A 27,747-nucleotide genomic window follows, 5' to 3' on the forward strand; every position below is an offset into this window, starting at 1 on the left:
GTACAACTGTCCGTTATCATTTGCTATATATATACAAGCAAGTAAGCCAAAATGAAAAGTACAAAAATTTTGAGTCCTCACAGTGTGGCTACTGCTTGTTCCACCGCAATGAATGTAATAAGGGGCACCACGTTCTCAATATTGATGAAACAAGGAAGTTATTCCTAAGAGTTCAAGAAGGATTCCCTCCATTTCACCATGTTCCAAGCCACTCCACCACTTAGTCGGTGTCAATTCGGGCAAATTACAACCTCTACAAGAGACTCCGCCTAACCAAAATGTGGGCACGACTCCTGATCAAGACTCCTTGGTTCTTGAAGGACGCGGATCCTACTAGAATGAATAATAGGGTCAAGGCTCTTATCATGAGCTAATTATATAATTACGGTGTCATAAGTCCGATTCATCTAAAATTAGCATGTAATTTCTTGCCACGTGTCTGGATTAACTGCAAAGAATAGATTTCGAATTTGTAAGTATTTTAATCCAAGATGAAATGGATTGACATATTTTTATTTTCATATTGCGTATTAATTACACGTGGCACTACTGCATTAAATCCCTACCTACGTACAAATGTGTCACTACTACGCCGTATCCTACATTGCACACCTACGTATTTTATACATGTGTGAGATCCACATCTTCCACCGAAGTACGTCCACATGCCAGTACCAGGCTCAATTGCTTCCAGAAGAGCACGAATCCTCTGCATCATCCCCTGACTCCATCAGGAATCCCTTCATCTCCTCCACTACCCCGAATAGCCGATCTAATTTTGCGATGAATCGAACACTCCTCATGCGAAGAGTGAAATACATCCCCAAGAGCATGACGTGCTCCATGCCGCAGTTCCTCATGACCCTGAAAATTTTTGCTATGTTCCTCATGTTTGCCATTTCTTCTGATGTCGTACTCGTACTCCTGCGAATTAACTTATAGCTCTCAAAACGCAGTGTATCAACCAATCTTCTGAGCATGTTGCACAAGGAAGGCTGAAAGTCTCCACTTTCAGTTGCATTTATCCGACTTTTCTCATAACACGTGTCGCAATCCTTGCCAATCAAACCAGGGACACGTGTTAGCAATCGCACCCCTGGTGGGATAATTTCGAATTTCAATTTTGAATGTTGAATTCAAAATTGTAATAGTGGTGTCCTCTACCCGGTTCTTTTTTTGCCTTGTTCATCTGTGTGGGGGCCACTTTGCAAAAGCAGCCCGTGGCCTTCGACCACGTGGCAAAAGAGTACAGCAGCCCACGTGCGTTTCAGAACAAAATTTTAAATTCTATTGCCGCACACAAAATTTGCAGTGAACGAAATTTATTTGAGGAATTTGTTTTAAAAGTCGCACATTAAATTTGTAGCAAAAGTGGTGAATTGTTGATCGGGTTGATCAACAGCTGAAAAATCCCTGCAAATGGAATCTGCGGTTGTTTGAAATTTTTTTTGACAAGCTGCACATCCCATGTGTGCCAATTTTTTTCCTTCGCCACAATTTTTTTTTTTTAATAATTTCTTAAATTTGGTTTGTTGCCAATTTGAGGTGTGGCGAAGCCTTTAAAAAAAGGAAAATCTAAGAGGGTGTTCTTGGTTCTTTGTTTGAGCATGCAAGCTTTTCTAATCCTCTAATCTGCCAAATGTAGCCCTTAAGCTTATTGGTTATATCTAACTTGATGACTACTATTTTGTTAGCTCATATCCAATGTGGTTCTTTGGCTTTAGACGCTGATATCCACCTTTTCTGATCTATGTTAAGGTGCATGCTACTTGGGCACCATCTTAGAGGGTTCAAGTATCGATTGGAGCCTACAGAACTTCTCTCTTTGCCGTGTGTTGTAAAGAATGAAAATTGGAATGGGGAACAGGCTGCTTGACAGAAGTTCTTATATTTGGGATTTGCTTCGTTTCATTTGTACATACATGTACATTAGCTATGTATCTCAATCAAAATTCTGGCCTATATATCACATCAAATGAGATTTCTTTCCTAATTTTGAAAATAATTAATATTCCTTGAAATAGGAATCAACATCTCAATCAACATTCTAGGATGTGCATTTGTTTACGTAGTTTTATTACTGTGTAGTTGTTATGTTTGTTGCTTTATACGACGGTGAGTGTAGTTGTTTAGAGATGTTTGGATTAGGTGGTGGCCTGGTGCGGTGTTTATGTATCACCCTATTGAACTTTTGATTGATGTAGTTGCAAATTGTAATTGGTCAGTTGCCGCTTACGACATCGTATCGTCCAACTTGAAGTGTAATTTTCATAAAAAAAAAACAAATGTTTGAAATTATTCCACGAACACCCAAAAAATATATCTGACATCCACCTCAAATCGGCACACTAATCTGACATCCACCTATTTGAGATATTTAAAAGAATAATTCGCTTTGCTGCCCATTTGAGGTGCGGTGAAGACTTAAAAAAAATAGAAAAAAAATCGCTCCTTTTACTCCCTCGGCGGGAAAAAAAATGAAATTTAAATCAATTTTTTTAAAACGTCCTTTGCCATTTGTAACGACCCTTAACTTAGGACCCAATCCCAAATAACCCCACTTTTGTGATTTTTTTCTTCTTTTCATAATATACAGAGAAATTCGCCCAATTCCCTCCTACCCCAATTGGTTGGCCAAGGAATCGATCCCTTGACCAAGCAACAAGAAAGGGCTTTAATTCTCTTCCCCTGCCCACCAGGGGCAAGAGCTGGTGGTTAATGCCATACACACTTACAGATCAATAGTGTAATCATCAATAAGAATTTAATTTTCGTCTAATTAATGTTGAAAACAATCTACATCTAGACTAACAGGACGCATGCAACGCAATAGACGAGAAAGTGCACCTTCATGTCTCATGTTCTATAGGAGAAGAGATGGACTAGAACTGTCTAGACAGACTACCCTTCATTTTTAACCTCCGGAACACTGGCGAGTAGACATGGCCATGATTTCAGAATCATCGGTTCCAATTCTTTTGAAAAGTGAAACCCAAATTGACCTTATATGCACGATTATAGTTATGATTCTTGAACCTCCGATTCTGGTTACAGTTCCAGTTCTTTTAATTATGTTTAAAAACTTATTATTATAAAATAGATTCTAAAAAAAATGACAATGAATATAAAAAATAAAAAGAACTTTATTGTATTATCATGAGTAAGGAAAAAGAAAAAATGATGCAAATTTTATGAAAAAAAATCTCATTGTTGATTAGGTTAGATTCATCTTGAATTTAAATTAATTATGGGATATAGACTTGTTAATAGAATGGAACAATGAGTTGTTAGGTTAGGATTGGAATTGTTAGTACTAGATGCTAACTATTGATATTGAATTCTTAATTGGTCAAATATGTTCAAGTAGCAAATGCTTTTTTAGACCATTTGAACGGGTTGTAAACCACTAGTTCCGATTCAAATTTTTATCAAACCTAAACCTTAATTACGGTTATGATTTCTATTCCAATTTTAATATTCGATTCCGATTCAATAAACCACCAAATTAATTCTGGTCCGGTTCCTGTTCAAACTTGAATTGTGGCCACCCCTATTTGTGAGGTATGCCACTCTTAGGGTTGGATGAATAAGACTAAGGTTCCGTTTAATAAAACTGAATCTAAATTCTGAAGTCTGAAGTCTGAATTCTGAAATCTAAATACTAAAACAATTAATTTGCTGAATTTTAAGCACTGAAAAAAATTTTATGAATGTTTGAATTTTAATGCTAAATCTATTTATACTATTTGATAAACATTCATAACTGAATGCTTAATAAGTTAAATTTCACAATTTTGCCCTCATATCTTTTCATCCAAAAAAGAAATAAAACCTATGATTTAATTAGCTAAAAATGTTAGGTATGAAAATGACAATATTTATTTTTAAATCAAATTAATATACAAGATGATTTATATTATATGAGAAGTATGGAGAATAAGTGAAAATCATTCATAAGGGAGAAAAGAGAAATAGAAAATCATTAGATAGAGAATATTAGGTTATTTAATTATATAAGAATTTTGAACATAATTAATAAACAAGGGTAGATTTGGTAGATAAGATAAGGTAGTTGAAATACTTTTATTGATTTTTATCAGAATTAATCATTCAATTAGGATTCTTGTGCTGAAAAAAATACACACAAGTTCAGCAACTGCTTAACAAGTTCAGCAAATGGATTTTCTTTTATCAAACACTCAAAACATCTGAATATCTGAAAAAGTTCAGATTCAACACTGTTTTATGTTATCAAACAGACCCTAAGAGCACATATAAAATGTTGGTCCTGCAAATCTGATTCTTGTACCAAATTCATTATGAAAGGATCACCGTGTATCTTCTTTTACAACAAGTGTAATTAGATTGATTTTATTCTCTTTGCACTGACACTGGAGGAGCACGTATGATGGAAGAACGCATTGCTAATTCATAAGCAATCACCTTTACAATTTTAAGAACATAGGTAAACCACTTCTCGGCACGGATAAATCCTTACTGAAAGGTCTGAGACAGCAATGCCCTCCCAATACACCAAATGGCAATGGAGATCCCCTTGTCTATTTAAACCCTGCAATGGCTAGCGGTAGAGGTTTACACTTTACAAACAGCTACTACAAAATGGTCGGATCATATCAATCTGTTCTTGGAGTTGATCAGCAGGTATTGTGGGGTAACTATTGCTAAATGATTTGAACAGTTCTCCGGAGAATTGGCTTAATCAAATAAACAGGCTAGGAGGCCATAAATTTTGACCGGGAAGAAGAGGGATATATGCTGAAATTGCCGTTTCACAAATGGAAATAATCCCAGCATCATGTAGGCAGATCCATTATAAGTTCATAGGTACTATTTGTCATTTTTGTACAAGTGCATTAAACAAGATGAAGAAGAACATCCAAGCAATAAAAAAATTAAAAGTACAATGATATCCAAAAAATATCGCTATCAAGAATTTCTAAGATGATATGTTCTAATAAATAATAGCACATAAAGTCTATAAGTTCGGTCGGTAAGCTGTATCCTGAGATGTCAATCCAAAGTCTATAAACATGTGTAAAAGAAAAAAGACTTTGGTTACTCCTAACCTGCAAGAAGTAGTCGTGGACAGCCCCAAACAAAGCGAAGGAAGATTTCCACTTTAGTGTCCTGAACAAAAAGATTCAGAGAATTAGAAGCTTCATAAGTAATCACTATAGCTTACCCGCAGACCATTAAAAACAATAATGACTAGAGAATGCAAAAGTTCTTATGCCATCAAATGCCAAGAAATGATTCACATAGTTTTTATTTTTACTTTTTTAACTTTGTTCTATCTTCATGATTTACATAGTTGCTCAAAAGCAGTCTCATTTACAAATTTCGAAAAAATTGAGATGAAATTGGAGCATATTACAAATTTGTATACAATTCCTTAAATTTTCTTAATACAATACACTGCAATTGTTTTTGCAAGTGTAGCAAACTACTCTAGACAGGAAAAATGGAGATTGTTAGACAGACCCAAAGATGATATTTAATAGATGAAAGTATAGGATGAGAAGATATTTATTAGATGAAAGCATTAAATATCATGTATGCAGTTTGTTGAATTCTTTTGTTCTCCTGGAAATTAAATGATTTATCAGGTGTTAAAATTCTGTCTTTTGTCATCTTCCGTTTTCTACTACCTAATTACAATCAATTAAGAATTTTTTGTCAAATTCAGAAACTACACAATCCACAAAAGAAAAGAAAGATGTGCCAGTTGCATCTTCATCCTTCATCAGTAAGGTAGAATGTGAAAATGGCAATTAAATTTATGTGATTGTATGTTGTACTTCAGCCCCGGTGATAACTAATGGTCTGTTAGTATCACGTTTCCATCTGTTGGTTCAACAAGCTGGGAGATCCAGATAAGGCAAAATGCTCAATTATTGCGGCTACAAAATGACTATTTACCAAGTTTCTCATTCAAAGACCACAGCAAATTGCATGTAAAGTACATCAGATGTAAAACTCTCAAGGCAGAACATCACAGGTTGGTTTTCAACTTATAATAATTTAAACTCTCAAGGCAGAACATCACAGGTTGGTTTTCAACTTATACTAATTTAACCATGTATTTCAGAAAATACACCAAGTATTCCAAATGGATTTGGGTTTCAAATCCTTCATCCACATCCTCATGCTTGTCTGTATGACTTGAAAGAGATTTGGATTCAAATTCATTAATAAAAAGGAAGAATTTCAAGAGTTAAAATCAAGATTTTTGAAATTCACCCAAATTAGATTAATTTAAACACCTCCTCCAACACCTTTATCTTTGTGTATGAACTCAAAAGGCAGGAATTTGGGTGCCACCTTGGGCAGCCGCTGCCGCCATTGCCCATGGAGGTGCCAGAAAAAGAAATCTCAAGCACTAGTGACCAATTTTTGATGTGGTCTGAGAACACTGTGTAGGAGTTTTTGTCTGTGAGAGGAGTGATGATGGCAAAAATTGTGGTTCCGTCGCTGTATATTTTGGAGACGAGGCATCAGGAAGGCTATTAGGTTTGACGTAGGCAAGAGAAGAAAGGGAAAATGAAAAATTTTACATTAATCCCCAAATTTTCTAATTTTAAAATTTTCAACCCCAACCTTTTTTATCAACTCAAAATGCTCTTTATCTTAGGCTGCATTTGGATTGAAAAAATTGACAAAAAGATTTGAAATCCCTTCAAATCCCCCGAAGTTGTGTGGATGACTTGGGAGGTATTTGGATTTGTAATCCCCAATTATTTTAGTACTTAAATGAATTTAAAAAATTGGTGAATTGCAAACCTCAATATCTGCTCAGCCATTCAAACAATTTCAAGGAATTTGAGAGCATTCCAAATCTTTCATAAAGTCCTTCAATCCAAATGCAGCACCCAAACAATGTACTAGAACTAGTGGGTATTTCAAATCAATTAATCTAAAATCCATTCATTTGAAATCCTTAATTGAATTCAAATCCAATGATCCAAACACACCCCAAAGAAATGCTTGCAACCAGATGACTAAGCAGAACAGAAACCAAAAGCAATTATTTACCAATGTCAGAAAGCCTACTTAAACAGTCATGTTGCATATGCATATTACCAACTATTCCCAAAGTTCACTAGATCAGTATACACGAGTCTATCAACCAACTAGGTCCAACAACCTTCTTTAAATCTTGGGACTTCTTTAAAAGATAAATAAAGCCTACTCAGTCCAAAGGTAATGTTTTATACAACCCAGGGTTTGGAGACTCTATAGTGTCACAATTTTTTAAAAGTAGACAAATTGAAATTTTTACCTTATAGACAACCTAAACATTTCTCTCTCCCTCCCTCCCTCTCTCTCTCTATCTCTCTCTCTCTATGTATGTGTATCTTTCTCTCTCTCTCTTTTATTTTTTTGAGGAAAAAATATATCAGATATACCGATGGAAATCTGTCAAGACTCTAAAAGAGAACTCATAACCTCTACACTCCAAGAAGCGTAAGAGCATAAGGCTCATAACCAAAGCCGCTTAAAATGCAAAGCCTTCTATTTAACTTGAAAACCAACACAAATGTTGAATAAAGCCCAAGAAGTTCTCTCCTTGAAACGAATAACATGAAAGATGTAAATCCAATATAAATCTTATCAGTTGACACCAGAAATAGAAATTCTTACAGGATTTTGGACCCAATAACTGAAAAAAAATACTCCATTCTATTCAAAGTAATCAGAGGAATTCCACGTCAAGAGAAGCTACACTTGCATTGACCAATCTTTAACATGCGATAACAAGCTAAAGAAGGGGGCCAAAAGAAAAAAAAATCAGAAGCAGGCAGATTGTTCCCAAGTTTGAGAAAGAATGATGAAGAAGCAGAAATACCTTTGTACTGTGGTGGAATAGTTTTAGGGTTTGAGCAGACAAATAATCTCCAAACATCACGAGCAATTTGCTTAAACTCCTTAAAGATAAAACTTATTTGCAAAGCAATTGCCAAACCACAGACTGGAATCTTGTATAACCAGCATCAATTCAAAGTGCTACTGTATTGTCATCAAGTTATGTCATAATGAAGGAAAAACTCTAGTCAACACTCTGAGCTGCAGGGCTCCTGCTCTTGATCAGCTGTTTCACAAGGTACAGAAGCTTATCAAAAAACATGACAGATGCATGATTAAATACTTGCAACAAGATACACCAATTTTTTATTCAACTCAAACAAAAGATAGATCACCTCAAGTTCCCATTTGATCAATCACAAAGCAATAAGCTGATTTGACAAGGACATCAACATACACATACTTTGGCATAATCAGCATTTACCTTAACTGAAGAAACAATCGAAATAATATGACAGCACTAGTACAAGAATGTTATGCAGCACAACGAACCAATTTATTAGCTAGCAGAATCATCACTTGAAGTAAGCTAAAGATTCAAGTGAAGAAGATTAGCTGAACCAACTTTGTAAAATATGACAGCACTGGTACAAGAATGTTATGCAAAGCAATAAACTCATTTAGTAGCTAGCAGAGCACTGAATCATCGCTCAAAAAGTAATCTAAAGATTAGAATGGAGAAGATTAGTTGAACCAACTTTGTAAAAGTACTTCTTTCGTAGTTTGATAGCCGTACGTATGCATCTCTTGACCCTGATCTTTAACAAATTGTCGTTAAATATCTGCAATTCAATGAAGATGAGTAACTTATTATTATCCAATACAGTAAATTTGTCAGAAAGGAACTCAAGAAGAAGAAAATATGTTGGGGCGGTATGCACAGGCCATCAATTCCACTTCAAAAGATTTAGGCAGTGCGACATGGTAAATGATACAATACTCTTCATAAAAATACTCAAAGCGCGTGATATTACACTGATAGTAATGAAGTGAATGGTTTGAACATTGTTGGGAAGATTAGACAGGTAGCTGAATTTTTTTTTTGTCAAAAAAAAAAAAAAGGAGCAACCATCAAAAAGCTAGATTTTGGGAACCATGAACATTTCAAAGATGTAGGCCATCCATAAAACTGAAACCCCAGAAATAAACATGACCCAACTACTTCTGCTATCAATCAAAGAAAGAACGGTAATTCAGGGAAAAGATTAGGATTTAAAATCCAGACAGAAACGAACATCTTGAACAAAAAAACATAATCCTATCAAGGATTCCTCTTGAAAGGGAATCCAATGCACTCCACAGCTTTGTGCAGAAGGAATAGAGAAGTATGCAAGGATGGTGAAATCTGCAAGGCCTTCAAGTTACTCATAAGCATAAATGTAATCCACCTGCCTTTATTAGATCATCTATGGAATGTGTTTCTCGAATAATTTTCTGACGGTTCATGATAAGAATTGCTGCCACACAGAAAACAGGTAATTCATCATCGCCATTTCCCATTGTTGATAATGCAGTACCAACATGCAAGCGGTCATTTCTGGACCAAAATGTTTTTGCCAAACCACAAAAGGGATGAGCTGATGCTGACTTTATGCCTGTGTTGTCAGATACGGAGTGTTCTAGGTGTCCCTTTTTGGATGATGCACCACCCTTTAAACAACTAGGACTATTGTCAATGCTTTCTTGTTCCATTTCTGCTCTAGAGTCCCTAGGGATCTGTATTACTAATAGTTCTGGGCAATTGTCATCCAGATGGCAAGACAAAGATTCATCAAAATCAGCTGCCCACATCATCTGCAAGGGACACAAGTGATCTTAATGCAGGAGCATATTCAATGTGTACGCCAGAAAAATAAATTGATATATGCAGAAGAAAGTAGATTACTGCAGCACTGAACTAAACAGATTTACACTGCAGGGAATATAATTTTGAAGAATTCACATCTCTAATTTATCTTGAATCCAGAAGCATGAAATAAGACCCAAGAAGAAGGAAAGGAATCAAAACAAGCCATTGAGCTCAAATGATCATCAGAATTGACAAGCAATGTAGCAAGAATCTAAAAGCAAGAAAAACATCAAACTTAGTGGAAGCATTAGCTATAAGAAATGCATTAGTGATGGCCAAAGATGCAAGGTGGACCAAAATAGAGGTCTACACAAACTGCAATCAGTGGCGGATCAAATCAACACATGCAATGTAAATAACTACAACAATGCAACTATTTTGGAAGATATTCAGGAGTTAAGGCAATGGTTTCAAAGCTGTAGCTTTTCTTTTGTGCAGAGAGCAGAAAATAGATGCAGCCATGACATAGAATGGGAATGTGATTTCCCAATATGGCTGCTAGAATTAGCAAGAAAGGAAATGAGGGCAGTGTCCCCTTTTTGTAATTAAATTTTGTAATATCAAGTTTACTATCTATAAAGCTGTTAACGTTTGTTGGAAAAAAAAAAAAAGAAAAACATCAAACTTCCATGGGTCTACTTGATCTACCAAAAAATGAGCATAGTTACCTGATAATTGTGTGACGCTTTGCAAATGTGTGATTTGTTTTAAACATTCATTGAATGTTGCGTTATGTGCTGTAATAGCAATAACATTCTGAGCTTATTGATTGGTGTGAACAGCCTTTATGAGAACTGTGTTTGGTAGTATTTCTATTGCTAGAAAAGATTTAAACTGTGTTTGGTTTTGTGCTTGGCCAAAGAATCATGATTAAAGTGCAAATGAACTAGTGTTCTCCTGCTTCTTTCTTTCTATGTGGATTTTTTTTTTAATTTTAACCTTAATACTTGAGTTGTCTGGATCACCACTTTATGGATTTTGATGGAGTGAGATCCCTCTACTTGTTTTACCAGAATACTGTTCAACATGAAAATGAAGAAATAGGAAAAGCAATTGAAAATTTATCTACTGCTACTGAAAAATATGTAGGTAATGGTGGCAGCAGAAAGTATCTTTGAATCACCAATCATTGCAACAAATTTTCTGGATGTCTCAGGCTACAAAAAGTATGCTTTTTCCTGGACTTATATGGAAGTGTGACAGAGATTTTGGGACACCTGTAGATTTAGTATGTGAATGCTAGATCAATTTGCTTATCATCTAAGTAGTTTTCTTTTTCTGATTATTTATTTTCTGCAATTATTCAGTAATGCCATCTTTCCTTTTATAGTTTGGTATTTGCCAACGTTCTCTTCAAAACTAAAGGGAAACAAAAAGAAAATTTTCTATTATTTTATTAATTTTTCCTGAAGAAAAAGATAGTACTTAATAGTAGGTTATATTGTTCCAGAATGAGCATCTTGAGTATAGGATTGAACTGTGATGGATGATTACTTGATAATTGTGTGATGTTTTGCAAATGTGTGATTTGTTTTTAACATTCATTGAATGTTGCGTTATGTGCTGTAATAGCAATAACCTTCTGAACTTATTGATTGGTATGAGCAACCTTTTATGAGAACTGTGTTTGGTAATATTTCTATTGCTAGAAAAGATTTAGTTGCCAGTTTCAAAGACCAGGATTCAATCATCTAATCCTTTGCTTACCATTGCAACCAAAAGACTAGGATTCAATCATCTGATCCTTTGCTTACTGTTGCAACCAATCTTTTCCAGCAATAAAAATACTACCAAACACAATTCTCATAAAAGGCTGCTCACACCAATCAATAAGCTCAGAAGGTTATTGCTATTACAGCACATAATGCAACATTCAATGAATGTTAAAAAGAAATCACACATTTGCCAAACATCACACAATTATCAGGTAATCATCCATCACAGTTCAGTCCTATACTCAAGATGCTCATCCTGGAACAATATAACCTACTATTAAGTACTACTCCCTCCGTCCCATTTATTTAGTCATGTTTGGGAACTCCAACTTTTTAAGAATAGTGGTTTGATTGTGATGTTTGTGCTTCTCTTTTCAATTTTACCGCTACAAATTCAAAATTTAAATATGAATGGTAATATGTATATGATTAGAAAGAAGGGCTATATTGGAAACAGAGACTAAAAGGTGCTTTGACTTTTCTAACATGACAATGTTTTTGGGACATCCCAAAATGGAAGGTTTGACACTTTCAATGGGATGGCGGGGGTATCTTTTTCTTCAGGAAAAATTAATAAAATAATAGAAATTTTTCTTTTTTTTTCCCTTTAGTTTTGAAGGGAACGTTGGCAAATACCAACTATAAAAGGAAAGATGGCATTACAGAACAATTGCAGAAAAGAAATAATCAGAAAAAGAAAACTATTTAGGTGATCATCCAACTGATCCAGCATTTACAAACTAAATCTACAGGTGTCCCAAAATCTCTGCCACATTTCCATATAAGTTCAGGAAAAAGCATATTTTTTGTAGCCTGAGACATCCAGAAAATTTGTTGCAATGATTGGTGATTCAAAGATACGTTCTGCTGCTACCATTACCTACATATTTTTCAGTAAAAGTAGATAAATTTTCAATTGCTTTTCTATTTCTTCATTTTCATGTTGAACGGTATTCTAGTAAAACATAGGCTGACAAGAAGCACAAGGATCTCACTCCATCAGAATCCAAAAAGTGGGGATCCAGACAACTCAAGTATTAAGGTTAAAATTAAAAAAAAAATCCAGATAGAAAGAAAGAAGCAGGAGAACACTAGTTCATTTGCACTTTAATCATGATTCTTTGGCCAAGCACAAAACCAGTAAACAATTGGTGTAAGTTCCTCCTCTTCCATATAACAGCAAAAGAATGCATTCACTATACAGCCAAAGCTATTACAAGCTAAAAGAATATCATTTCTGGGAAAGAATTCACCAGGCTAGGGACCCATAATATAAGCTAAGCAACATAAAAAGAGATACACATGAAAATCACCTGATTGCTGTCTTGCACAGAAATTTCATTAAATTGACACAATAACGTAAACTTTAAGCTCAATTAATTAATTAGTTAGAGATATGTGCAACATGGCCAATCAATATACTGCCAAAAGAATGACTAAACACAAACCTCCCACATAGACAGAGCCTCATTGAAAGACAACTCCCGCCGGAAAAGTACCAGTAGCATCCGGAAAGCAAAATGCAGGCTCTCAGCACCTATCAGGGATAGGTGGGAAAACATTTCTTTATCTGTAAGCTCCAAGATGTGCCACAGTCCTTGCAACTGTTTCATGACACCTGTTGGGCCTTCCATTTGGAAGTTTTCACGCTGACGGAGTAAAAGTTCTTTGTAAGCAGGGACAAACCAAACAGAAAAAGACTACTGCAAACTGAAAGGCTTATTTAGAAGTACCATTCTCCTTAGAAGCATCTCGAAGCACCAAAAAGCATCAGCATTATCCTCAAAGAGGACAACAAAAGGAGACAGCAAATCGCTCATACCTACCATAAAATTTCAACAAGAGTTGAAACATTAAATGTTGAGAAGACTATGAAAACTTATGAGAACTGTGACTGCCGCAATTGCAAAGAAAGCTGCCAAAGGGAGAGTGGCACAAACCTTGGCAATATCCAGTTCTAGGATCAACCCATGCATAAACAGCAAGAATATCAGACATTCGTGCCAAATTTTTTGTATCCTCATAAAATTCAAGATGACTATCTGTTCGAACTACATCAACAACTAAAACCATAAAGGGTTATTAGACTACCATAAACACAAAAGTTTGGAAAGTACAGAGGGTTATTAGACTACAATCAGCCTAGATTGGTCATTTACCTATCCGATGCAGTGTCCAAAGCCATTCAGACGCTCTGTCTTCACTAACAGTCCCCGCTTGAGATGTGGCTGCATTTATAGGTGGAGTTTCTGGTGCATCAGATATCCTAAGTTTGTTAAGCATCTCAGTTTCATATACTAGATTCTCAGACCATGAAACAGGATTATGCCCATCCCAACAAACATCACTTTCAGAGTTTGAACAACGTAAAATATCATCAGGTGCAGAATGGTTTGATTCAACAACTAGATCTGCATTGTTACTAATTCGAAAACTATGCATGTGCTCATCTCCAAATCTCAATCTACGGCGGGTGGAAAGTCCTCCATCAAATGACCTGCATCCTTTCTTATCCTTTTTCCGTTTCTCAAACAAATCTGTTACAGGTAAGGGAGGGAAATCAAAATAATTCTCAGCTTGAAAATTTGATCCAAATGTTTCTTTCACAGGATTTGGGGAACTGCACTTATAATGAACAGAAATAGGTGAGGCAGGCAGGAAACAGGAAGAGTCATATGCTGCACCAATTAAGCTCCCTCTTACACTTAAAAGGTCACCAGAATCACTAGAACTTTCCCTTTTATATGCATGTGATGTATCTGTACAATTATTATTCCCATTAGTGTAACTGTCTGGCTTGTTAGTATCAACATCAGAGGCTTGTCTACTTTGGACTTCAGCTTCCCTTTTCCCTTCATCTTTGGAACTGGTTCTCATATCCATGACCTTGGATCCAACGACGTAGGCAAGGGAACCAGTTCCTATGCTTGAGTGCATCGTTTGACATTGCTTAATAAGTTCTGTGTAACGCTCCCTGCAATTCATTTTCATAAATTTACTCAGTTTAGCATGGCACAAATCACAAAATCCAAAACAAAACATCAATGAGTCTCTAATCAACATTTAGAGGGCAAATAACAAAAGAATCCATATCTTAAAATGGTTACTGGGATAATTGGATTAGACAAGCAACATGTGGCAAAAGGGATTGTCCTTTGTAAGAAAAAGGCTGAGATGAGAGCTGTAAAGAAATTATTGGCTAGTAAGTCCATTTTGATTTTAGCTGATTTAGTACTTTGTAGACATGGACAAAATTAGACTTCAACAAGACAGTGTAGAAACAAAATCATGTCAGCTGACCTTAAATAGTTGGCTATGGGCCTTCTTTGAGATAATTTGAATTATCCTATAGGCAGTCAAAGAAGTTTTCAAAACCATTAAAGAGACTCTTTAAAGATTTGTTTATAAACCCCTTAATCACAAGAAAAGACTACTTCTGTTCCTTTTCTTCTCAAATATCAAGATGTAAAAAAATAAAATCACAAAAATCTATCATGAGCAGTGGATGTCTCTATTATTTATGGAATTAGTTTTACATGAAATAGGCTCCTTGAAATGACTAGGCAAATGCACTATTTCCATTTTTCTAGTTTAAGAGAATATATTGCAGTAATGTGTGGACCTGTAGGACAGATTAAAGAGGATAAGAACTGTCATATCAAAAAACTTAGAACACTTCCACAATTGAATATCTAAGAGAAGTAAGTTTTGAGAAAAAAATGATGTTTACAGCACAGAATGCAATGCATTGTCTAGTGATATAAAACTCTTGGAACAAAATGACTGCAAAAAGAACATGCAGCCATGATTGAGGGCTGAATATCAAATAATATTTCATCCTACAAATAATCGCATTAGTCCCAGATAACAATCTCCTATTCATTTCATACAGTCAACCTTGCCGTTGAATCACATCAAGCATGAGCAATAACAAATTTTGAAGGATAGGAACTTTAGAGCATAAGCTAGCAAATTCAGGTAACTGCTGAACTAGACATGAAGTCCTTGACTTTTATAAATTTAGGAGCATCTGCACGTCCAAAACTAAGAACGTTTCCAATTTATATGGCAGACAATAATATAGCTGCTTAAAAAAAAGTAAGCACTGTTACAAGTGCTTGTGCTCCACTTGAAGTTGTCTGAAGTCAATAACATAAACATTAAGGTACACCATAAATGGAAAAGTACAAGCAGAAAGGACAACAAATGTATAACTTGACGAAAATTTGATTCAAAATTTCAACCATGCAAAACTGTATCTAAAGCAGTTCAGTATCAGTTCACTATTCTCAGGAACAAGGATTACAAAATTTAACTTTTCTGACTTCAGTTCCAACTCTAAATCCCCGTCAGCAACATTTGAGTAGATATCTGCTTGAAGCTTAGCTCTTCAGAGTCAGAAAAAACTCCAAAAACAGATCCTTCTCAGCTTAAGACACATTCTCCAACTATATTTGTGCTCTTTCAATTAATAGATGCAAGCAAAGTGTAACTTCAAATAGTTAATGTTTTGACATTCATGGACTTAAATAAGTCCACAACTTCCTTTAGTATTGTAAAATAAACAGACTGACTATGCAGACAGAGTAGCTGAACTGAAAAATCAAGACGTGATAAAACAAGAGTGAAGTACCTCCTGGCAGTTCTCAACTGCCTACGGTATTCAGCCGTACTACTCAAAGCATAACAACCCAACAGAAACTCCCATACTTCAGGCCTTATAGATGGATCCACACCCTGTCATGCACAAAAATAAGGATCTTAACAGTAGAAGATCAAGTTTTTTGGTACAACTAATGGAGGAAATTTCCAAGTCCTGCAGAAAAAAGAACTCCCAAAGATAGAAAAGACAACCCTGTCACTACTCGATAGACAATTCCAAGGAACAATTTTCTATATTACATTCAGTTTGAATCAGAAATTAGTTGTGAAAATGCACACTCAAGCAGCAAAATTTAGCTAAACATGACTGTGTAAGAGTGCGAAAGAAAAGAATGGGTGAATGGGAAGTGTAGTAAGTGAAAAATGAGCAGCTGTTTGATGTTTGACAAAACACGAACAATCAAGTCACAAATTCAAGTGCTCCAGATGTGACAAAAACATGGAAGCAGATGCCAGAGATACGCCCCCCCCCCCCCCCCGGGGCCGCCGCCCCCAAGAGTGTGGACCTTAATGTTGGAGTCATAGAAATTTATTTGACATTCATGCTTGTTCATTTGTGACTTTATATCTGGTATATACACTTTTACAAGAAATTTTAAAATATTTATTAAAAAAAGAAGGGCGTAATAAATCTTCTGTTAAAATGGATGCAGTCCTTCTATACGCAAAACGCACAGTATGGCGAGTCTAATCTCATACTATTCCATTGCAAAAATTGCCTGATAAGTTACAAAAGGCAAAACGACTATAGCTCGTAAATTTTCATAACTAATTGGTAAAAAAAAGGGAAAAGAGTACCCCCACCCCAGAGAAGAAAAGGGGGAGAATATAACCATCTGCAGAACATACTACTTGGTAGAAATAAACCATATGAGTAGACATCCCAATTAGTAAAGAGAGAAGACAAGCACATTGAGATAAAATAATTGTAGGGACAATCCCACATACATACATAAACAAGAGTATAGATCATTAGAGAGAGAAAGAGAGTAGATCATTGGGAACTATGACGATTAGAAAAAAGATAAAGAAGAAAAATTCAATACAGTGAGTAAACCATTTTCAGGATAGAAAGTCTCTGCTGCCAATTAGCTTACTAAGTCACAGAAATAGGTTCATGGCTCAAGAGCAAGGAGGAAAACCACAATTCTAACTGATATAGGACAGTTTAGGCTGCAAATACAGGATTAGTTGCTATCATGAGCATCAGCTAGGCAAAGCATAGACGTTTTGAAGCTTCAGCTTCAACTGTTTATTAAACTCTCTTTGCTAATACAAATAATATAGAAAAGATAGAGAGTCAGGTTGCTAGTACTTTGTGAAAAGAGGAGCAGGAGAGGGGTGAACTTAAGTGAAACTCTTCTAAGCGTACGTGTCTTTGCAGCTTGAGACATAACATTTGTGTCAAGCCTCTCAGCACAAACATGCCACGAATCTGTATAAATAAACTTAAACCATGTACTCCAGTTGCCCTAATTATGCAGTTAGTTATTTCCTTCCATAGATACGTAACCAAATAACTGACAAATACTCCATTGTCTGCACCAACGTTTTACTTTTTTCTCAGGTTAGTGGTAATTAGCTCCAACATTTACCTCTTTGACTTCACTTGAATGGAGCAAAACAAAAGTCAAAGCAAAAGCGGTCAGAATCAAAAGGCATTTGTCACCAGCCTTTTCCTACTAAAATCTTTTTAAATTACTGATGCCATTGGGTAACAGCCAAATCGGTAATAAGTTTACGAACCTTGTGTCATCTGAAACAATCCAGCCTACATAAGACGGGAATCAACAGAAAGAGTTCAGTCTCCCAGGAGAACCAGTAGAGAGATTCAAAGTTCCCAAATAATTAACTTGTTGGGCAATGCAGCAGGAAGCTCTATCTCTTAATTCCAGAATTAGCATTATCAATACTAATGTGCCCCATCCACTGTCTCCTCCAAAGTAATTAAAGAAAAGGCTGCATCTTTTATCTGAAATAAAAATCCACCCAGCAACTATGCCTAACAAGACCTCCTATAAACTAGATTCTGGATGCTGAAAATGAACAGCACCCAGATAGTCTCACAAAAAGTTTTGGCATTCAAGCCACCAAATGTACAGACTAATATATCTGTTAAACTGCAAGAGGTAACTACACATACATTTTCAAAGCTGTTGTTTGCGGGAGCAAACTGTTCAACACAATCATCACTGGAGAAAACAGCTTGGTTAACATACACAGAAACAGTTCCACAGGATCACTTGTTGTAGCAAATCCTTGGAATACAACAAGGCCATCTTGGTGACTGCAGAACCCTCCGTCACATGTCTTAGACTGCTGTTTAGTGCCTAGCCTCAGATATACCGATGCTAGAAATATCTGCATTGTTCCTAGTCAATGGTTGATGGTAAAATTATAGGAATTTCTTGAAAGATTTTATAATTTTTTATGACACCATTTTCTACATTGATCCGAGAAAGCTCACCATTAGTTCCGAAAGCTCACCATTAGTTCCATAACCGCATCTAGATTTTGAATGAGTGGCACAAATTACTACAAAACTTATGTGGTTTACTCTATGCTATTCTAGTTTTTGTAAGAACTAAGGAAAACTGATCTCAATATGAATGCAGATAGAGTTCTCCATCAGAGAAAATCCACTAAATTGAATGTCTGATTGTAATAAAAAAAAACAACAGAAAAAAGCACGCATCAAATATATGATAACGCACTAAGAAGTTGGGACTAATAACAAGTTCAGGTTTGAGAAATAATGAGGGATCGGCCCTACCAGAATTATGCATGTTTTACTATTTTTCAACTTTTCTTTTGATTTAATTTAAAAAAGTATTACGGTAATAGTTAGACAAGTGAAAGCATATAGCGTGGTGCAGAAATGAAAGTGTATTTCATAAAGACATACCTAAGCCAAGTCAACAATAAGAGATCCGATGTAGAAGACAAAATTATGATACAAGTCTTACCCCCAAAATAATCAATTTCAGAACTTTCCTAAAACCAGAAACTTTTCCATCTCCATCGAAAGTTGCCTGCCACTTATCAGGCTTGAGCATTTTGTTTATCTGCAAAAGATTAAGACAATGGTCAGAGAAATTATCAAAAAATAAGGCATGAATTACCATGCAGTACAAAAATTGAATGCATACATTTGTTAAATCAAATCAGATTTTTTCCAACTCCAACCTCAAAAAACATTTACATCTTTTGTTTCCAGAGAAAGAAAGAGGGAGGGAGGGAGGGAATTAATTAAATTTATGCTTCTAAACTACTATCAAAAACAGAACAAGAACCAATCGCTAAAAGTAAATGTTACATATTCCATTGTCTCCTATACCATTTCAATATGAGAGTAGCAAATTCCAACTTCGTCAAATAATTATGAAAAACAAACTATATGGAGAAAGTTGTCCAGAGTATGAATCTACAGTGCAAAGTGCACAGCAAGAGAAGCTAAGCCAAGAACACCAAGCAAAGTTCCCCGTAGAAGATACACTAGGTGACAAACATACAAGCTCTAACTTAACGGAAATGGTTTTATCATCATCAAACAAATAAGAAACCCTCCCTATCAGAGACTGTACTACCTCAAAGCACATGATATTTGTAATCCTGCAAGGAACAAATCCTTAGTTGATGGTGGAACAAGGGTGAACTGGTGTAAACATCAAGCTGCTACAATTACGAGAAAGTCTAATCCGAAAGGGCGCTACACTCTGCAGATATAAACATCAGAAGTCCTAAGCATACGCTTTTTGGAATCTGTCTTCTTGTCGCACCATCTCTGACAATAAGGCTCTGGGAGATACTTGTGCTTTCATTCAAATTCTTCAAGGAATCATCCTTCTCTTTTTATTGCACTTAAATTTCTTGAATAGGAAACTTTGAAATGTAGCAGTGCAACTTTCATCTAAGCCACTTGTTAAATCCCTTAATGTTTTCCAAGATATATCCTTTCTAATAACTTTTCATTTCTTTTTCAGTGAATCACAGAAATTCATTAGAAACTAACATCCAGCATATCTTCTTTAGTCCAATGTTGAATACGAACTTGCATCCCCCTTCTTCTGAGATGAAAAGTCAACCAGCAAAGCTAAACCACCAGCTTAAGTAAAACACAAATAGAATTTCAACATTCCCCTTATCAACACATATAAACAACCTATCCAAAAAAAGAGTGAACTTTGTCCCAAATGCATCGCTGGAGGAACCCCAGATGCAAGATCAAGAACTGCATCCTTTTGGTAATGTCAAAAAATTTACCAAGCAATTGATTTCTTTGAAAATCTATCCTATTCAGACATCCCCAAGTATCAGGACAGACCTCTAAGTCAGCCAACCAGTCAGGATCAACATGAATTTCCACTACAATCTTGGTAACTGACTGTGTTAATTGTGAAAGACTAATACCCAATATCAGTTTAGCAATACAAGTTGCATGTTTCCTGGAGTCTTATCTAATCTACCACCATATGAGTCCCTATACAGACCAGATTCCATTGGGAAAATGGAACAGCAGATGACTCAGTTCACAACAGTCATCTTTCTTTTATTCAACTGAAGTTTTAGTCATGAGATACAAAAGAAATTTCAGTCTAACAGCTTGTTAACATATCGTCAACACAAGGAAATAAATCAGCCAACTATAATATTGACTCCAAGAAATTAGCCTAAGGGCAAATATGCTGACAATAACACACTTCTCCCAATGTACATATTCAAACAGGCCAATGAAAATGAGGGAGGATATAGGTGCTTTTGGCTTAAAAAGAAACAACCAAAAAAAAGAACAAAACAAAACAACACAAGAAGACAAAAGAGAGAGAAGGAAAAGTAAGAAAGATTTAAGAATCTTACAGTTATAACAACCTTTATGGATGATTGATGAAGACAAGGTTCCCCGATGTCGCGTACAATAGAACTCACTTTTTGTAGATTCACCACACCTGCTTTTCCACATTTCCATTGCCTTATGTCTCTGTCAAAAGACATCAGCCAACCTATCTTCCTCTCTAAATATCTCTGTTGATACCCAAACTCTTTTAACTTCTCTGCTATTAAAGCTGTATCAATCATCACAATGCCTCTAAAAATCTACCATACGTAATAGGCATGTCACCTACAAATCAGATCATAACATGAGTAACAAGCTTCAAAAAGCACATTTACCTTGTTCATAAATTACAAACCTTCATCATTACATTAAAATTACTAAACATTGCACAAGAATCTTCACTCCGCTTTGACTAAATATCATCAAACTCATTCCAGTTAGTGCACAAATCTGTCATATCTTTAACATTTATACTTTTTCCTATCACCAACAGCCGAAATGGCTGTGCAAATATTTCAAGTTCTTCTTGATGATCTGTTATATACGCGCATTACATACTTGAACATAACCTAGGACTGTATTTATGTGTAACATGTACCACATGACCACATTATCCTAAAGAAATATCCTACTACAATTAGACGGATTAAATAAAAAATTGATTAAGTTCACTAAGCACATAATTTTTAAACGCAATCCAGCTTGCATTTTCTACCAGGACAAGCTAAAAATTACCCCAGAATGAGAAAATAAAAAGTGAACAATAAAAAACTACAAACCAAAAGTATTTCAATCAAACAGAAGGTACATTCCATGAAAATGTATGTAAGAAGTTAAAAAAAGAAACCCAACATTCTTACCAATCTTCAAAAAACCGTCCCTTATAATAATAACAGATCCAAATTCAAAAAAAAAATAAGGAGAAAAAAGTACATTGACAAAAACCCTTGTTCCAATCAATAATCAGTACAATCTTAATTCACCGATCATGATATAGTAAACAATTCAATACATGCGACAGTCTAAAATCCATGAGATGAGAGAAGAAAGCGGATACCCGAGAAGAGAGGAATTTTAAATAAATTTATTGAAATCGGGGACGGAAATGGGAAAGAAGAGGCGATCTAATTCTAACGAGAGCTCCGTCGCCATTAACACCCACTCAGAAAGAGGGGCCGTTTCCAAGTCTTCTCTTTCGTTTCCATTTTTTTTTTCCTGCTTAGGAAAATTTTCGTTTTCAATTTATTATTTTGGTTTATGGGTTTTGGTCAATGAACTGTTGCCCAAGGAATTTTAGAACATGGTAATCACATTTTGACCCCCTTTAAGTATGGGGTAATCACATTTGATTACTCCCAAATTAAAGAGTTAGTGCTATTTAATGAGGAAGGGGCAGAGTGTAGTACTTTTCCATGTTTAGGATAGTAAAATGCACCTATTAAAGAATAGGGAACATGGTGAAAGTATTCCCCTAGTTTCTTGGTTTTTGCTTTTGTACTTAATTAATGATCTACACTATTTTTATATAAAATATGTGATTGAGTTATAAATCTAATGTGTAATTGGTAATGTCTAATGCCACTAGTGTTGTGCTACTGTAGACACTACCACAATAAATGTAAAAATACTATATAAATTTTTGGCACAAATTTCAATGAGTTCAAAATTTTGTGATGTTTTAAAATGATGTGTTTGTGATTACATTTATTGTTATAATATCTACATTTGTTGTGATAGTATCTACACTGCCAATTGTAATTGTAGAAAAATTCTTGATCCACTGAGAGACACGACTATGCGTTAAATTTAGGCGATTAGGTGGTGTGGATAACTATAATTTGAAAAATACCTAATCACAATAACTCCCCCTAAGTATAACCACTTTTGCACTTTGTCCCCTAATGTCATTTTTTTTCTCGCTTTATCCTCTAAACCATTAGTCAACTCTAATATTGTATAATAGTGGTATCAAAAAGGCATTTATACCCTAAAAGTTAACTATGGTAAATCCCTTTAAAATATAGTTTGTTTTGCACTTTATTCCCTAATATCATTTTTTATCAATTTGTTTGTTATTAAAATCATTTGTGAACTCTAATATTTGATAACACCCAGCACAATAATATCTAAAAAATCAATATTTCTAACATAATAATAAAATAATATTTTTATATATATGGTCCTCATTAAATTTGATTCCATAATTGCACTTTTTTTTAGATTGAGAAGAATATCTTGCTAATTTAACTTAATAATGGGAAAAGGTAAACAAAAATTGTTACTAAAAAATTAAAATCTGAAAATATTTTAAAGTCTAAAATGATCAGGATATTTTCAATTTCTCTTTGGAAATATACATATAGTTAAACTTTTCTTTTGGTAATTAGGTGTTTTCTTTGCATGGAAGTATACATTTTTTTTTCTTGGTAATACTAAAAAAACAGAAACATGGTTGATTTAGAGTTCAAAATTTCTAGGGCTGTTCCTTTAGTATTCCATGCTCAGATGCTATTAAAATTTATTTAGATTGATAAATTTTTCTTAAAATTTTTTTAATTACATCTAAGCATATTTTTCAATCATTTTTTTTTATTTTCAATCACCTTTTTATCTCACAAATATCAAATTGCAAATAGTGCTATTATTCTAAAAAAAAATTAAAATAATCTTCAATCCAAACATACCCTTCTATAGACCTTTAATAATATTCTTATAGTTTAGTTTTGCACTAAAATTTTTTCCCTTATCATGTGAGAGATATTTTCTTTTGTCTTTTTTTTTGTCATTTATCACTTATCTATTCTATTCCTACTCCTATCTAGTCTAACCTGGGGGGGGTCAACTGGTCCTATAAGGGAATCGACGAGAATTGAACCACCATCGGACCAAACGGGTGCACTATACACTCGTATGGATTTGAGGAAACCATGTATTGTGGCAAGTAATGGGAGGTAAGGTTTGAACCATTGATCTCCCACTCCACCAAGACTTAAAGTCTTTGGTGGTGGCCATGGTTTCTTTTATCTAAAAATCAATAATTATGGAAATAAATTTAACAAGACATATATCTATAAATATATAATATTTTTCATTATTATGTTTGGGATATTAATTTTTTAAACATTATTTGTTTTGAGTGATACAAAATATTAGAGTTGACTAATGGTTTTAGAAACAAATAGACAAATTAAGAGAAAATGATATTAGAGAGTAAAATGCAAAATTGCCATTCCTTAAGGGGATTTATTGTAACTAACCCTTAGGGGTATCAATATCTATTTGATATTTCCATTAGGGTTAATCACATTTTATCCCCTTAAAGAATGCCATATTTCTCAGTTTACCTCCTAACCTTTAATTTTGCTCACTTAACCCCCTTTAGGACAAAATTGCCCTTGCATTATTTTGACTTTTCATTTACCTTGTTTTCCTTTCTTTTATTTCTTTTTCTCTTTCTTCTTTATTTAATTCTTCCTCTATCCCACAAAAATCTTCACCTTAATGATTAAAATTAAAAAAGAGGAATTGCAGAGATCTATCTTCTCTTTAAATGATTAAAAAAATATTCAAATCACTTTCCTAAAATAAAATTTTTTTAGCCTTTCAATTCTTTTAATTTTGGGTTTTCCTCTTTCCTTTCTAGTTTCTCATTTTATTCTCAAGAAAATATCATAAGATGAAATTGTTTTCCTTTCTTTTATTTCTTTTTCTCTTTCTTCTCTCTTTCATCTTTCCCAATAGAAATTCCATTTCAAAGAAAAGTTTTGTTTTGAGTTTTTAATTGCATATTTCTGAGTGAAGGTTTAAAAGGCATCAAAAACTAATTTTGATTTTTTGCATGATGCCACGTGTCACAAATTTCAATTGATGATTATTAATCAAGTCACAATTTCATCTTAAGATATTTTCTTGGGAATAAAATGAGAAACTAGAAAGGAAAGAGGAAAATCCAAAATTAAAAGAATTGAAAGGCTAAAAAAATTGTATTTTAGGAAAGTGATTTGAATATTTTTTTAATCATTTAAGGAGAAGATAGATCTCTGCAATTTCTCTTTTTTAATTTCAATCATTAAGGTGAAGATTTTTGTGGGAAAGAGGCAGAATTAAATAAAGAAGGAAGAGAAAAAGAAATAAAAGAAAGGAAAACAAGGTAAATGAAAATTCAAAATAATGCAAGGGCAATTTTGTCCTAAAGGGGGTTAAGTGAGCAAAATTAAAGGTTAGAGGGTAAATTGAGAAATAGGATATTCTTTAAGGGGATAAATGTGATTAACCCTTTCCATTATACAATGTTAGAGTTAACTAACGGTTTAGGGAGTAAAGTGAGAAAAAAATAACATTAGGGGGTAAAGTGCAAACTAGTGCAACCTTATGGGGAGTATTTGTAATTAACCCTTACAATTACGTGCTAATTAAAATATCTATGCTTAAATTTAAGAGATTAGGTGGGGTACAGTTAATTGATCCACTAAGACAAACATGTGTGTTAAATTTAGGCGATTAGGTGGTATGGATAATAATAACTTGCAAAATTGCAAATTGATATTAGAGAGTAAAATGCAAAATTGCCATAACTTAAGGGGATTTATTGTAACTAACCCTTAGGGGTATCAATATCTATTTGATATTTCCATTATACAATGTTAGAGTTAACTAACAGTTTAGGGGGTGAAGTGAAAAAAAAATAACATTAGGGGGTAAAGTGCAAACTAGTGCAACCTTATGGGGAGTATTTGTAATTAACCCTTATAATTACGTGCTAATTAAAATATCTATGCTTAAATTTAAGAGATTAGGTAGGGTACAGTTAATTGATCCACTAAGACAAACATGTGTGTTAAATTTAGGCGATTAGGTGGTATGGATAATTATAACTTGAAAAAATACCTATCAAATTACAATTACGTGCTAGTTAAAATATCTATGCTTAAATTTAAGAGATTAGGTGGGGTAATTAGTTATAATTCAAGAACCCTATGCATTAAAATTCTTTCATAAATTTGTACTTTCTTAACCTTAAATAAGATAATTACTTTTGTAGGGTCGTATTTGTTACAAATTATGAAGGGCTAAAAAGGCAAAACAAATAATGACTCACTTTCCAACACTGTAAGGGATATTACATTTATCCTTCTACCATGTATATAAGAAGGAATGGAGGTTTAGTGTTTTGCCTTCTTTTGTTTTTTGCCACGTGACTTCCTAATAATTTGACTGGTGGCATGCTTCTAACTCAAGTATTCCTTACAAATTGTTGTTGATGCTCTTTCTTTATACCAAACCACAAATTTGTGGCCTTTGAAATGAGCAGGTGAACTGCTATTGCAGACACTTGCCCATGTCTTCCCCTTGTTTCAATGTCAAATCAACCCATTTCTATTTTGATTTTATGTTACATGAATTGGTCACTGTGTCAATGTCAAATTCCAGTAGAACTCAAAAAGAAAATACACATTAAGGCCAATAAATTCATTATTAAGGAGTCATTTTTTATCTTTCTCACTAAGGTTCTGGTTTCTATGGATCTCCATTTGGGTATAAACTCTGGTAACTATGTAAAAATGTAGTGAATGTAATCATTAGAATGACTATGTAGCAAAGCAAAGATAAAGTAGGAAAAATATTATTAATTTGTCTGTGCTTGAAATCAGTAGTATATTCTTTAGTTGAAAGCTTTTTTTTTTATTTAAAGTGCTTGGCTGCTCTTTGTGACTTATTTTTTTTCTAGCTTTGATCAAATCTTGTATCCATTTGGTTTTAGGTTTATTCTATAATTGTTTAGTAGTTAGCCATTGTCTTATTTGTTTGGATGGAAAATGTCAAATGACAGTTCATTATGGCACAAACATAAATTTTGTTCACCCTATCATAATAGGTAGTGAAATTCATGCTTGCATTGAGGTTCAGAAAGAATAATTTGTGATTCCAGAGAAAGTATTTTATTAATTTTTGAGTTTTTTCGTTGGCTATGCTTGATTTTTATTTGTACTCGCTCTTTCTTTGCTAAGAGCTTAAGAGTCCTGGATCATGTCAAAGTAGAGATTGGTCTTGCTTTTTGGTTGTACTGAATGCATACCGAAGTTGTAATTTGAATCAATATGGATTGGTGACATTGCTTCTCTTTTCTTTTGTTTCATTAGTTTGTATGCCAAAAGTTGCATATAGTACTAACATGATGCAATTTGTTTGACAACCTAAACAATGGGAGAGGGATCTCCTTCTAGGAGAAAGGGAGGCCTATCCTGATGAGATCAAGGTGCTAAAGGCTAGGGTAATCGAATTGGAGTATATGAACCAATTGCTCCGACTAGAGGTTCAACAAGAAACTAATTGGGCAAAAAGGAAGATACTTATAGAATGGTAGGTGCTAAGGGCTAGGGTAACCGCATTGGAGCAAGAAAGATACTCATAGAATGGCAGGTTTTAAGGGCCTAGGGTAACCGAATTGGAGCATATGAACCAATTACTCCAACTAGAGGTTCAACATTCTCCAATTACTCCATATGAACCGAATTGGCAAAAAAAAATTCAGAACTTAAGGCACTCACATAATAAAATATACGTCAAACTTTAAGCTTAGCTTATGGTCACAATATTGGCATAAACTAGTGTGATTCAAGAAACATATACCATGTCATGCTTTTGTACTTTGGCTGGTATGCAGAAATCATTTGGCTACTAAGACTCCTTTGTTCAAAATTAAATATTTTTCTATTCTTTTTCTTTTTAAGAAAACCTATCGCGGTGGAAAGGTAAAAAAGAGTTGATTATATAATTCAAGGAAAGTAAGTGATGGCATTTAT

The 27,747-nt window shown here is 34.4% G+C and overlaps 1 protein-coding gene across 3 annotated transcripts; it reads right to left on the reverse strand.

Moving 5' to 3' along the window:
• Window positions 1–4,797: 4,797 nt before the first annotated feature.
• Window positions 4,798–22,148, reverse strand: LOC113764448 (small G protein signaling modulator 1-like). 3 transcript variants are annotated; one of them, XM_027308356.1, is made up of 12 exons: window positions 22,002–22,148; window positions 20,980–21,229; window positions 19,077–19,175; window positions 16,082–16,185; window positions 13,608–14,422; window positions 13,389–13,511; window positions 13,182–13,270; window positions 12,897–13,097; window positions 9,277–9,678; window positions 8,583–8,666; window positions 7,868–8,110; window positions 4,798–5,148 (listed from the first exon to the last, which is right to left on the reverse strand). In XM_027308356.1, the coding sequence occupies exons 2-11, from the start codon at window positions 21,184–21,186 to the stop codon at window positions 8,069–8,071; spliced, it is 2,166 nt and encodes a 721-aa protein (XP_027164157.1). In that variant the 5' UTR covers window positions 21,187–21,229; window positions 22,002–22,148; the 3' UTR covers window positions 4,798–5,148; window positions 7,868–8,068. The 3 variants fall into 3 exon arrangements, with proteins under 3 accessions (XP_027164157.1, XP_027164158.1, XP_027164156.1); XM_027308357.1 differs by having other exon boundaries at window positions 13,389–13,499; window positions 20,968–21,229; XM_027308355.1 differs by having other exon boundaries at window positions 20,968–21,229.
• Window positions 22,149–27,747: the final 5,599 nt, after the last annotated feature.

This window comes from Coffea eugenioides, chromosome 3 (genome assembly GCF_003713205.1).
Source record: "Coffea eugenioides isolate CCC68of chromosome 3, Ceug_1.0, whole genome shotgun sequence".
Taxonomy (NCBI): Eukaryota; Viridiplantae; Streptophyta; class Magnoliopsida; order Gentianales; family Rubiaceae; genus Coffea; species Coffea eugenioides.